We start from the raw sequence: 12,845 nt of genomic DNA on the forward strand, positions 1-12,845 counted from the left end.
AACACAACTTGGCTATCGCAAGAAAGGCTTGCGACAGTCTCTGTTCCCTTCCATTTGCCACAAGCTAGAAATGCACAGATGGGCTGCTGCCCATGCTTAGCTGAGCCGCGGTAACGCGTTAAGACATAGTAACTTCATCCTGGATCTGGGCTCTTGGGTCTTCTGGCTACACTACAACCTTGGCCTAGAAGCACGGAAGAAGTGTATGCTAAAGCTTGCTGATACGTGCTATGCCATTAAAATCAACTTACGTGGCCCTAAATGGATCTAATAGTGGCCCAGTGTGTGCAGGTGAGGATGCTGCAGGTAAGCAGCAAGCTGCTTCTCCCAGCAAAGTCAGCTGGAAAGAAGTGACCTGTACGTTAAAGAATAACAATTCAGCAAGCTCTTTTAGTAACAAAATTAATGTCAGTGCAATTGGAAATCAGGTGTGGGAAGCACTCGCATTAAAGGCAAGCTGCCAACCAAGCCCCAGGCCTTGCAGCCGTTGAGCACTTCTGATTACAACAACGCTCATCGCTTCTCACGCTGGCGACAGCCTCCGCAACAGCAACAACACTCAAATCCCTCGGTTCTCATTGATCATCAGTTTGGGGGAACTTTTGTACTAACCTGGGTTAGTAATTGGGATGCTCGTGGAACAGTTCTCTTTTGCACAGGCTCCCACCATTGATGTGAGGGTTGTAGTGGGGACTTCACCGACACCTGTGGAAAAAGCAGGACACGGACAAAAAGACAGATACTGCATTGATACAAAGTTTTAAATCGTTATTTTCTAGAAGTGAATCACTGATTTGAAAAGTTGAGAGGAAAAAGCAGAACAAATTATACCACCAATTCCTCCTTCCTCAAACAGTCTGCTTCAACAGCTCAAAGCAATCATAAGGATCAAACCCACAGTTTTATATTTACTGTATATCACAGCTATTCCCATTTCATCTCCTGAAATTAATGAATCTACATCAAATGCTGCTACTTCTGGTTAGAACAAAATATATTCAAAGCAAGACACAACTGTCAGATATGAAAATAATGTCAGTTTTAAAACCATTAGATAAATTATTCACAAAATCTGACAAGAAGGACACCAAGTTGATGTTCAGTTATCCTGAATGCAGAATATTTAAGAGTCTTCAAGGATTATAACACAGTTTGGTACTCATTTGTAAATATGTATGGGTTTGTGTAAAACACTAATTTAACATTCCCAAAGTGGGTAAATGTGTACATCAGCTTGATTTTATCAAATCAATTTTATCTTGTGCATCTTCAACAATTTTCTGCATTTCAAATCAGAGACACAAAAAGGTTTAAGGAGAAAAAAAATGAAGGCAAAATCATGCAACCAAAGTAACAGTCCAAGACAATCTGTGTAACACAGAAAACGTCCACTCCAACTTTCTCTTTGTGCTACTTTATGAAGAAAAAATTTGAAACGCTTCTCTCGGGATACATTATGTTCCATCAGTTTACCATCAGCGTATTTTCTTGATGAGTTTTTGATCAGGAATGGCAATGTATAAAGCCAGCAAGAATATACCCTCACCACAAGAATCTGCCAAGAAGAAACACAAACATGCAGGAACTACTGCTCTGGACCAGCCCAGCGCCGCGTGTACCTTCGCATCCGTTCTTCTATGATGGTCACAATTATCTTTCAAACTGAAACTTCAGATCCTAAGTTCTGTCCCAAAAATGAGCAGTAAGTGACACAGAAGCCAACATAGCCCTTTTAAGATGATCAGTGGCAAGAAGCAAGGTGTGTTAAAGAAAACTATCGTGTTCCTTTTTTTTTCATATGGTATCAAAACAGTTACAGGAGTACACCGTGTCCATGAGTCCTGAATAAGCTTTGCCTTGTTTGTGTGCTTTAGGTCCTGAAATAACAAATTTAGGAAGAAGCTGGCAAACACTGAGTGCACACAGTCCGGGGTGGGCACCACCAGTTATTCTGTGCTTGTGTACAGGTCTGAAGAGCTCAGCATTTGGGAAAATCATGCCTCTGTGAATTTAATCACGAGCTATTCTCAGCTATTTCTATGCAGACAGTTACTTTTCTGCCCATGCTCCCAGCAGGCTGGTTGGCAGCACATACAAAGATCTCAACAGACCAGACCTGGTTTTTTTTTTCTAGCAAAGCAAGTCTGTAACTCCCTATCCACATTGGTAAAATCTCTTATGCCAGAAAGTGGAAATCCTGGCCTTTTAAAAACTGGTTAAAAACCTCCCAATGATTTTACTGAAGTCAGGATTATACACTAATGGTGATGGTCATGAAATACACACTGAATTTAAAAGAAGCTCCAGGAAAGCTCCTATCAGCAGTAGTGTGGATTCTGCGATAAATTTTTGCTGGAGGAAGCTTAAAAAGTAATCAAATGAATATGTCTACTGAACATCTGAAGATCACATGCCTCATGCAGTACACAGAAAACACTATGAGCTGCTTTTAAGGTGGGTAGAGAACCAACAGAATCCACTTCGAGTTGCTCTTCCAAATGTTTAGGAAATGTAGATTTATTTTTTCTTTATATTAGCATGAGTTAGAAAAGAAGATGTAATAAATCAAGCGTGAGTGTTAAATTTCAGTATTTCAACAGATAAACCTAGCCTAAAACAACCCTACGCATTAGATTTTACCCAAAGATTTAATTTAGTCCTAAGGTGTATGGAGTTAGTTCTGCTCCCACAGATACGAATAAAAAAAATTAAATTTCCTTAGAGGAAAGTTAGGTTAGACAGACAAAAAAGGTATACGTTGGAAGCAAATTTTAATATAAAAACCAATACCTGCAACAGGGGTCCTGATTTTCAATCTGTCGACCTCCATGATAAAGTCATCTTTCAAGAAGAGGAACCCAATGATGGAGAAGAGATAAACTAGGATGAGTGCTAGCACTGCAGTGAGGATAATGGAACGACCATTCCGGGTAACGCTTTTTATCACATTTAGCAAAGTCTCTTCTCTGTACACCAGATCAAACAGCTGGGAGAAGCAGAGAGTAGAGGAAAAATGAATACAAATGAGGCAATATATAGACGCTACATGGGAAAACAGCCTGAACTACTGAAACATACATCTAGTCACGTTCTAAATTCTCAGCTTCATAAACATACAATTCACATTGATTTCAGTGGGAGCCAGGCACACTTATAGGAGAAGAAAATCTAGCACAGATAGGTTACAGCAAAATCCAATGCTACAAAGTATATATTATATATGAGCCTGATCTAGATGTGGGTAACGGTTACCAACAAGATCCATTGTTTCCCCACGTTCAAACCCAGTCAAGATTAAAATTAAAAATCAGTGTCTTCATATTACGGATCTACATTGACAAATTAATTTTTCATGTTATCTCCCACCTAATAAACATGCATGGGCTGTAACTCAAAAAGGCACTCATGGATGCAAGTAGTTACATGTCTGTAAACTGTTTCTGTGAGCTCATGTCATCGTTTAAAAGTCACTCACATGTACAAGGATCGGGGCCATCTCTCTTTAGGACAAAGATAAATTCACTGCACTGTTTGTATAAAACTAGAAGCTTCTGTTCTTCTTTACCCTGCACTATATGCTTTCCTGGTATTTAACTTTAAAGAAAAGTATACATTAAGGTAATACTGCTTTAAATGTCAAAGGCCTAAACCAGCAATTAAACGTGCTAAGACCTTTTCAAGAAACTATAGCTTTTTTTCTCTTGCAATTCTATTGATGTTCTATAGTGCTTTGGACCTTATCTATAATGTATGTATTTCCACTTCAAAACACACAGATTACAGATATAAAGCGACACGCTATGATTTATCAAAACGGTCCACAGAAGGTATTAGTCACAATTCACAAGATCTGAAATCCACAGCCTTGTGAAAGGATTAATAATAAAGGAAGAAAGAGGAAAGACAGTTATCATTCATTCTGTAGAAGACAAAGCTTAAAATGAGGAAAAAAATATTAGGGTTTAGAATATTTCCACTATGAAGTGAACACCTGGAAGTAACTTGGGAACTTGGACAACTGTAACATCCGTGATTCATGGACATTTGTGAATAGCAGTCACTGAAAAAAGCAAGTTCTTAAACTACTTGGCACTTTGGAAAGTTCTTTAAGGTAGAGATCACCTTACTCATTGAAGGAATAACAGGTAATTTGCTGTGCATTTTTTAAGCAAGAGAGTAACATCCATTTGAAAAAGCGTCCTGCAGCTATAGCCACAAAATCTTGGCTCCTTTGAAATCTGCCCAAACTTTGAAGCTGGCTTTCATGTCAAGATCTGGAAAACCTGACTTCAACAGGAGCTAAGGACTGAATCCCTGAAAATTTTCGTGTGCTTAACACACCTCTGTGAAATGCTGGAAGCTCACCACTCTTCAGGAAGCTGAGAAAAATATGACAACAGGAAAGCGAACCCATGTAAATGACCACAATTTAGTCAGTCTCCCGACAAGTTTCACACGCTCCAGTATAAAGCAAAAGGATTAGAAAACAAGAGCGGTGAAACACCTTTTACTGCTATTCAGCACGAAGGGAGCAGTTAGCTGAGTTTAGCATAATTTTGTATGATTCATTTTCATTGCACCTGTATCATATTATAAAAAGGCATTCCATCTGGGTAACAGCAACAAAAGAAAATGAAAGTGGGATACATTTAAAGTGATGAATCTTCCCACTACACCAGAGGCATGCTGTCCCTATTTCCCAAGTAATGTATATGTTGGGTTTTGTTTTTTTTTATTAGGGCTGCAAGATGAACTGAGGAGTGGGATCCTTTGGCATAAGTATGATGCACAGACCAGGGGACAACTCCTATCCCAAAGAGATGATGACCGACACTAGATGCAGGAACAGCGTACACAGAATATATGTATGCTGGGGAAGGGCGGGAGAAAGGAGTGGGCTGTATGATGGTTGTCTGAAAAGAAATCAGCAAACTTTCAACTCTAAAACAGATAAAATAAGTCCTAAAAGAACCAGGTTCTAATGAAAACAGCAGCTCCTAAGGGGCAGCAACACAACGGCATGCTAAAAATACACATGATTTGGCTTGATTGTCAGGAAGAAATTGAAAACAGCTGCACGGGTAACGGTATTTTCTATTTTTGCAGTTTTCCCCTCCACAGAAGCACATACTTACCAGGAAACTATAGAAGAATTCGTGCACACAGAGGCCCAGCATGCAGACGAGGACATAGGCTACGTGATAGAGAAAAGCCATGTCCATGATGACCGCTCTGTAGCCACGGGTGAATGTTCCACGGTTCCCAACAAAGCTCACCAGAAACACTATTTTGTTACAAAGCTGGGGGGTGGAATTAGAAAAGCTAGGTTTATTCCATCAGAAAAATCCTGTTATTTACTGTTTGCATTGTTGCAGCGTGCAAAAGTCTAGATAGGTTGCTTTGACTCAGTGCTCAACTTTTAGATAGCTGGAGCGAGATGAGAGAAATCCAGCTCCCAGGGTACAGTGGGAACGAGCCCATGAGGGTACGTGGCCATACATCACCCCTCTAACCCTGCACTGTGCCTCATTACATCGTGATTTATTTCTATAGCATGAGTGAGTAGGTAGGGCGGGCTTAATGCCACAAGGCATTAAAAGAAAACTGGGGAGTGAATTCCCAACAGTTCTGAGTTTAGACCCAAGACCATGTAAGAACAGCTGGGCCGGCTACTACAAAGAGAACAATAGTAACACAACAGAAAGTGTGTGGGGTGCGTGTGAGATCTACCATTTCCTTCAGATCATGTTTTCCTATATAAAATCCCTAAAAAAAACCCCAAACACTGGGGGCACTTTTGTAGTATAGCATTTAAGCAACAGCATCAGATCCTCCACTGCTCCCGAGCTTTGCCTGCACGCAAACAGCAGCGCAGAGGTAAATACGAAAGGGGCTAACCTCATCTGCTTGGCAGTCTAGGACAAGCAATGAGGACTCAGCGTGGTTTTTTCCTTCACAAATTTGACACGGGCAAGCGCTGCTTACTTGCCTTTACCTTCGACTGTACATTAGGGTAGTTTTAAGTATGTGAAATTCTCACAGAACTGGTGGCAAAGAGCCCAACACTTTGCTGCCTGGTGCTAAGGTGACTTAGAGCTGTAGCAGTCAGGCAGAAATCTAAATAGGTGACTTGAGAGCATGACTGTGTATCCTACCAAGCTCAGTAAACATGCTGAGAGGATTTTTCGTTTTAAAAACTTCTTTCTTCTCAAAAACATATTTAAGCTCACAGAAACATCCCACAAATTTGTGTCAATTTTGCAGAGCACATTGTAGAGAAAATTGTTCTTTTAACATAAGAAACTGTAATTTTGATTCCCCTTATTTGGCACTATTTCTTTAAATTTCATATTGTTTTTATTTTTAAAATATTTGCATATGCACAAAACCAAAACAGCTTTTTTCTTAGCTTCCCATTTTGCTGATGCTGCTGTTTCAGGATGACTAGAAATGATTTATTTTTTTGGCTTAACCAGTGAACCAGAAAAAGAAGTTCTTTGCACAGCTCTAATCAAGGGCTTTTTTTTAATAGGAGACCCTTAATGTCTCTGCTTCTGCTGAAAGGGAAATTCTGCTTGCTTTTTAAGTACTTACATTAGCAGCACCAAGAAGTATCAAGGTAGGACCAAGCCCTATAGTATATATAGACCTGAGAATAACAGACACCAAAAAGGGTCGAATACCAACAGGCTTGGAGATGAAAAACAGCATTGCTGTACAAAACGCCACTGCTATCCAAAGGAGGAGTGAAAACAACGGAGAGAGCGTGCCTGTATAGAGGAGAAAAGGAGATTTGAGAAAGGCATCTTTGGAGAGTCCATTTTTCACCAAGAAACAGATCCAAAAGATCGATTCCTTTGCCAATATAGCTAACAAAAAGCGTGATTCATGCATCACAATTGCTGACCACAACTTGCCCTAATTGCAGCAAGAACTGTTATCATCATGGTATTGTTGATTTTTGCACAGGTAATAATAAGAGCAGCTAATGAAATTTCCATTAAAATCCAAGGAGCGCTCAGAGATGAAACAGTTTACCCTTCTCCTGGAGCAAGCTATTAATCAGCTCCCTTCTGCAGGGATCATTAGGGCTCCCCCAGTCTAATTCCATGATGGCTCAGCTACAGAAACAGCCGGTCCTCGGGGTGGACGCAGCAAGTGGCACCGCGCCGCAGTGTCACGTTTCGATCCCCACCAGCACCGAAGTGCCCCGATTTTAAGAAAAGCAGCTTTCTTCTGAACGGCTGCGGGTGTTCAGCGGGAGCCTCCGCCTCGGCACGGGAGCAAGGCACTTGCCGCAGCGGGAAGCAGCCACGGGGACTTGGGCAGGAACAGGCAGCATCTGCATTGCCGAGAGCAGCTGAATCGCTGTGCCTTGCTCCCGGGGAGGCAGCGGGACCCGGGTCTTGCTGAGCTCCTGCAGCCATGTGAGCCACTGCCTTCAGAGCCTGCCTGCTGCTCTGCAAGATGCTGGCTCCAGGCTCTCCCCGAGTTTTGAGCGCTGCCCCTGTTTTCCCCCTCTCCTCTGCTTACAGCCCTGGGGAAACACACCACGTTGCTGTGATATAAAAAGCACATTCAGATCTGGGGGCACTGTCACACTTGTACACTGACTTCTATTGTTATCCGATGAACTGAGAGGTCAGCGACGGGGGAGAAGGGAATAGAAAATTTAGCTAGACTCACAATAGAAATCATGCTATCTCTTTGGCAACAGATGCACAGCTGAGCAGCACCGGTGGGATTAGAAAACAGCGAGATGGGGCCCTGGCCTCAACATTCAGATGGCATCTGAACTTTTCCAAAGTTCAGGAGTGTTTATATCCTTGGCAGGAGGTTCAAGGTCGGCTCTGTCAGTTTCTTCGCCAAAAAGATTTGGAAACTTTTAATGGATCCTAAAAAAATAACTTCCAAGTGGGTCTGAAAGGTGAGGCCAAAGTACTCAGCGTTTCTTTAACAAACCATTTTTCCTTCCTCCCCGCTGCAGGTCAAACGATTTCACGTTGCAGGACCCACACCCGTAACGTGTGCTGACGTGCATGCTGGAGGCAAGGAGTCCTCATCTGGAGCACAAGTTCGCTTATGTCACGTGACGTAAGAACTGCAGAAATCCACTGAACGGCAGCATTTGTGGGATGATTAGTTCAGCCCAGGCACCTCAGACATTTGGGGGCGGGGGGTGGGGTGGGATTTACACAAGCTAAAGGGGACAAATGGGAGACAAACTCCAGCTGTGAGATGGGGTTTTGGTGGAGGGGGAGGCTGGAAGTAAGGAGGCCGCCTCATGACCTGCTAATCCCGTTGGGCCACACCTACTGTTTATCGCTCAGGAATCGCTTTTGCTTTTACAGGCACTGGGAACTGGAATCCTGAGATGCGCTATCACTGAAATCACTGGATTACTGGGGCCACTTAAACTAATACCATATAAGTCTGCAGTTCAAAATAAGTATTAATACCTCCCGATTGCAGACCAGAGGATTTCCACGAGTATAGATTAGCTAAAATTTGCTAGCTTCAAAGGTTTATTTTTAACTCTTTACTTCTCCTCTCATCCTGCATGGGCTCTAACATGCGTGCCCTCCAAGTGACTCTTCAGTTTACAAACAGGAAAGCGCTGAGTACAAACGCTCCCCTTTTGCACAGCTCAGCCCTGCAAACTTTGCTACGGGAATGCTGGGGAGACGCCTGTGCCGTGACCTGCAGAGACCACCCCGGAGGGGGAAAGGGCAACGCGGTCTCCATGCCAATATACTTTAATCTGCTGCCTTTCTGTTTAGCCAGCCAACAGGAATGTCTGCTGGTGCCAACTCTGGTGCTTGTGAAAAGCACGTGTATCTACTAGAAGCTGGACAGCTTCCACCAGCCCAGTTCACATGCCACCAGAGAGAGGTGACGTGCAGTCACATTACTGACTGGACTGGAAAGGAATCAAAGACCCAGAGGTGAACGGCTCTGCTCCCGTTACCGGTATTCTGAACTACTTAGTCTCCCTTTATCCCAATTAAGCTTGTTTTGGATTCAAAGAGGCCTCCCGCTAGTCTGCTGCATTTATTTAATGAAATTTATTATTTGTTATATTTCCTGTGACATGTGATGAAGCAGAGACAAAATCATAGGTTTTAAGCATATCTTTATATAACGCATTTATCCTCTGCAGCAGTTATGTCCTTTTAACCCAACAAACACAACAGTCAAGGCCCAACAAACTGGTTTTCAAATCATTCCATTTCATACGTTTTTAAGACTGCAAATCATGCAAAACGGCCAGTTCTAAGGAATCTCTTTCCCTCTGCTGCCAGGAATCCTACAGCTCAGAAGCAGTAACTGAATGTGTGCAGTAGGACGCTGCAATATGGCAATATTAAAAAAAAAAAAAGAAAAAGGAAAAATAATTAGCCTAGATCATCTAGATAATCTTCAGTTTAGCAGCTATGGTCTGTCCATTTTACTTCGTGTTGCATGGGACACGCCACACACAGAAGAACAACTACCATATTTCAGACAACATCTGGAACCTACTTAGAAGCTACTAAATGGGTTCTGCAGATACGAGCATACCTGAAGATGCAGTTTTATACAACTGTTACCTTAGAACTGAAAGCATCTAAAATTAAAAGGAAAAATAAACCCAAACTCTACTTGCCTTCATCTCCGTCATCTCCAAAGGGGTAGAACAGAGCAACTGCTAAATTGATGAATACAGCGAGGTTGAAGGAAATGCTCCCCCAGAGAGAGATGTGTCTGGAGAACCAAAACAGGGGTGGATTATCTAGAAAGGGGAGAAGAGCAGCAATCAATGAAATGAAAGTGGGCAGGAACTCAATCAGTAATGGCCTCAAGGGAATTAAAAAATACAGATTAATGAAGAAAATATGCAGATCTTCAAAATTAACTAATATAGACCAATATTAAACATTGGTTTGCCATAAACCATAGTTTCAAGCAGAGCTTTTAACCCAAATATCCCATTACAGTTTATTATATATCAGAGTTTTGCCTCTGCTAAGATTTTTAGGACTGGATCTTTTGTGAAGCAGTCTTTTCACCTGCCTCTGAAACTGTAGCCTCTGTGCATGGAGACACAAAATCAAGCAAACAAATAGATTTTAGCACTCTTGCTTGCCAGTCAACCAGAGGAGCCAGAACGGGTCATAGTTAGCGGTGTCCCTGCTCACTGCATGGGGGTTGGACTAGATGACCTCTAGGGGTCCCTTCCAACCCAAAACATTCTATGATTCTATGATCCAGATGACCCATTTGGACCAGGTACACCAGCAACATTATTCAAAGAATGATGGAATAGCCAAGGTTGCAGAACAGCAGTATTTTCCCCACCTCTGTCAAACTAAATACATCTTGATCTATTTTGGGGAACAGGTAAAATTTGGTCTGACTGGGATTTGATTCTGTGAAAGCTGACTACTTCTTGCATGATCCTCAGACGTCCACGGTTACCTGCTGACAAACAGCTCTGTACTCCTGCTTAAAAGGTTGACTCAAATGAAGCCAGGATCTCCGTATGTGAAGTGCTGTACAAATACACAGAAATAGAATCACAGAATCATAGAATGCTTTGGGTTGGAAGGGACCCCTAGAGGTCATCTAGTCCAACCCCCCTGCAGTGAGCAGGGACACCGCTAACTAGATCAGGTTGCTCAGAGCCCCATCCAACCTGGCCTTGAATGTTTCCAGGGATGGGGCCTCCACCACCCCTCTGGGCAACCCGCTCCAGTGTTTTACCACCCTCATTGTAAAGAATTTCTTCCTTACATCCAGTCTAAAGGTGAAGCCATGCTGGCTGTCTCGAATTACCTCCCAGTCCTCCATGTGCTTTAGCATAGCTTCTAGGACGATCTGTTCCAAGATCTTCCCAGGCACAGAGGTGAGAGGTTGGTAGTTCCCAGGGTCCTCCTTTCTACACTTTTTAAAGATGGGCACAATGCTTCCCTTCTTCCAGTCCCCAGGGACTCCACCTGACTGCCATGACTTTTCAAATATTATGGAGAGTGGCTCGGCAACTACCTACACCAGCCAATTCTCGCAGGAGTCTGGGATGCATCTCATCAGGTCCCATAGACTTATGTATGTTCAGGTTCCTCGGGTGGTCACAAACCTGATCTTCCCTTACAGTGGGAGGGGCTTTACTCCCCTCGCCCCCATTTTGTGGTCCATTGACTTGGAAGGGGTGAAGAGAGAGGTTACCAGTGAAGACTGAGGCAAAAAAGTTGTTGAATAACTCAGCCTTCTCCTTATCTGTTGAAAGTCTATAACCCAAAGAACCTATAACATAGTTAGAAAATACTAAAAAGGGAAATAGGACAAAACAGGGTTAAGATATTGTGTCCAGAATCACATAAACGATTCAGCAAAAAGGCTAGGAACAATATCAGAGGGTACTAAGATCCAGGCAAGCACTTCATGTATATGACTGCACTACAATAAGTTTAAATGAACATTTAAACCAAGATTCTGTGTGCAATGGTGTGAAAAAAATTCTAGCCAGAGAGGTTTATTTGAAGACGATGTATTCCTGTTAATTAGATTTTAAAGTACTGATAGCCTCGTGCAAGTATGCAGAGCATATTCTTGGCTTGCCTGCAACCACCTAACTTTTTATAAACAGTAGACTCCCTCAGCTGCATATGACTGTCTCAGGCTTTAGACTAAATAGACTTTAATTGTGATTAGGAAAATATTCAGATTTCATTCTGATAACCTTATGCTGTTGGCTGCTGAGATTTAAGCATTTGGAGCCATTGCAAATGACATGTGTCAATTTAAGCAATGCAGACTGCATGCTAACAGACATTTGGCTAAAGAATGAACCAAGCCTCAACCTATATTATCTTTTCAAATAAAAAAACACATGGAGACTTGTGGGCCATTCCACTGATGAAAGGAATCGAGGAATTTCTGTTCTGAATAAAAATAAACCAATTTTCTTTGCTTATAGCATTAGGCAGGTCTGGTCTATGTAAGTGTAGGGTTGGGCTCTTTTATTTGTATTTCTTAAGCAAGAAACACAGATACAATTTTGTTACCAGAGTAATTTTTCTACAATGTAGTGACTTTTATTCCCAAATAGAGTGTGCAGATAGGGAGTTATTCTGGAATAATTTATTTTTCAACTTCTATTCTGGTCAGTTTGTCAGTACAGACAAGTTCTTACAGTGCCACCACGGGAAGCGGACCTGGGCTGATAGGAGTCACACTGAAAACTTACTACTGCCTCTGAAAATTATAGCCTGGGAATTGACATTTATAAAAACTGCAACCAGCATTCATGTTTCCATCATGTTAAGGATGCTACATTAAACCATACTGCTTTGACTATCCAAACCCCCAGCTGCTCTGACCATAGATGCTATTCTTCCTTCCTAATCAATTGCATAATGCTGCTGTGAGTAGCTGATGTGTAGATGCCACCCCAGCAGCATCTACATTTTAGCAGTGAATGAAGTGACTACTCTTGGGTATTTTTATATATCCATAAAAAAATTACATATAAATATATGTTTTAAAATATAAATAAATACACATATATATAATTTTTTTTATATATATATATACCCCAGCAGCATCTACATTTTAGCAGTGAATGAAGTGACTACTCTTGGGTATTTTTATATATCCATAAAAAAATTACATATAAATATATGTTTTAAAATATAAATAAATACACATATATATAATTTTTTTTATATATATATATATCAAATACAACTTTCTTCCTTATCCCTCAGGGATACTGTAGATGCTTAATTAGTTTGCAACCTTGATTCTCTGCTCCAAAAGCAAAGGGCAGAGTTGACAGTGGCTGGGCTGGCAGAGGGCCTCTCCCC

General features: G+C 41.7%; 1 protein-coding gene across 1 annotated transcript in view; it reads right to left on the bottom strand.

The window, feature by feature from the left end:
- Positions 1-12,845, bottom strand: part of ITPR2 (inositol 1,4,5-trisphosphate receptor type 2) — a 240,872-nt gene that overhangs the window by 31,539 nt on the left and 196,488 nt on the right. Inside the window, exons 49-53 of the mRNA XM_035888507.1 lie at positions 9,647-9,772; positions 6,595-6,770; positions 5,136-5,300; positions 2,791-2,986; positions 613-705 (exon numbers count right to left, since the gene is read on the bottom strand). Of these exons, the coding sequence (XP_035744400.1) occupies positions 613-705; positions 2,791-2,986; positions 5,136-5,300; positions 6,595-6,770; positions 9,647-9,772 (756 nt within the window). The remainder of the gene's footprint in view (positions 1-612; positions 706-2,790; positions 2,987-5,135; positions 5,301-6,594; positions 6,771-9,646; positions 9,773-12,845) is intronic.

Source organism: Egretta garzetta, unplaced genomic scaffold (assembly GCF_000687185.1).
Source record: "Egretta garzetta isolate BGI_Z169 unplaced genomic scaffold, ASM68718v1 scaffold81, whole genome shotgun sequence".
In the NCBI taxonomy this organism is placed as follows: Eukaryota; Metazoa; Chordata; class Aves; order Pelecaniformes; family Ardeidae; genus Egretta; species Egretta garzetta.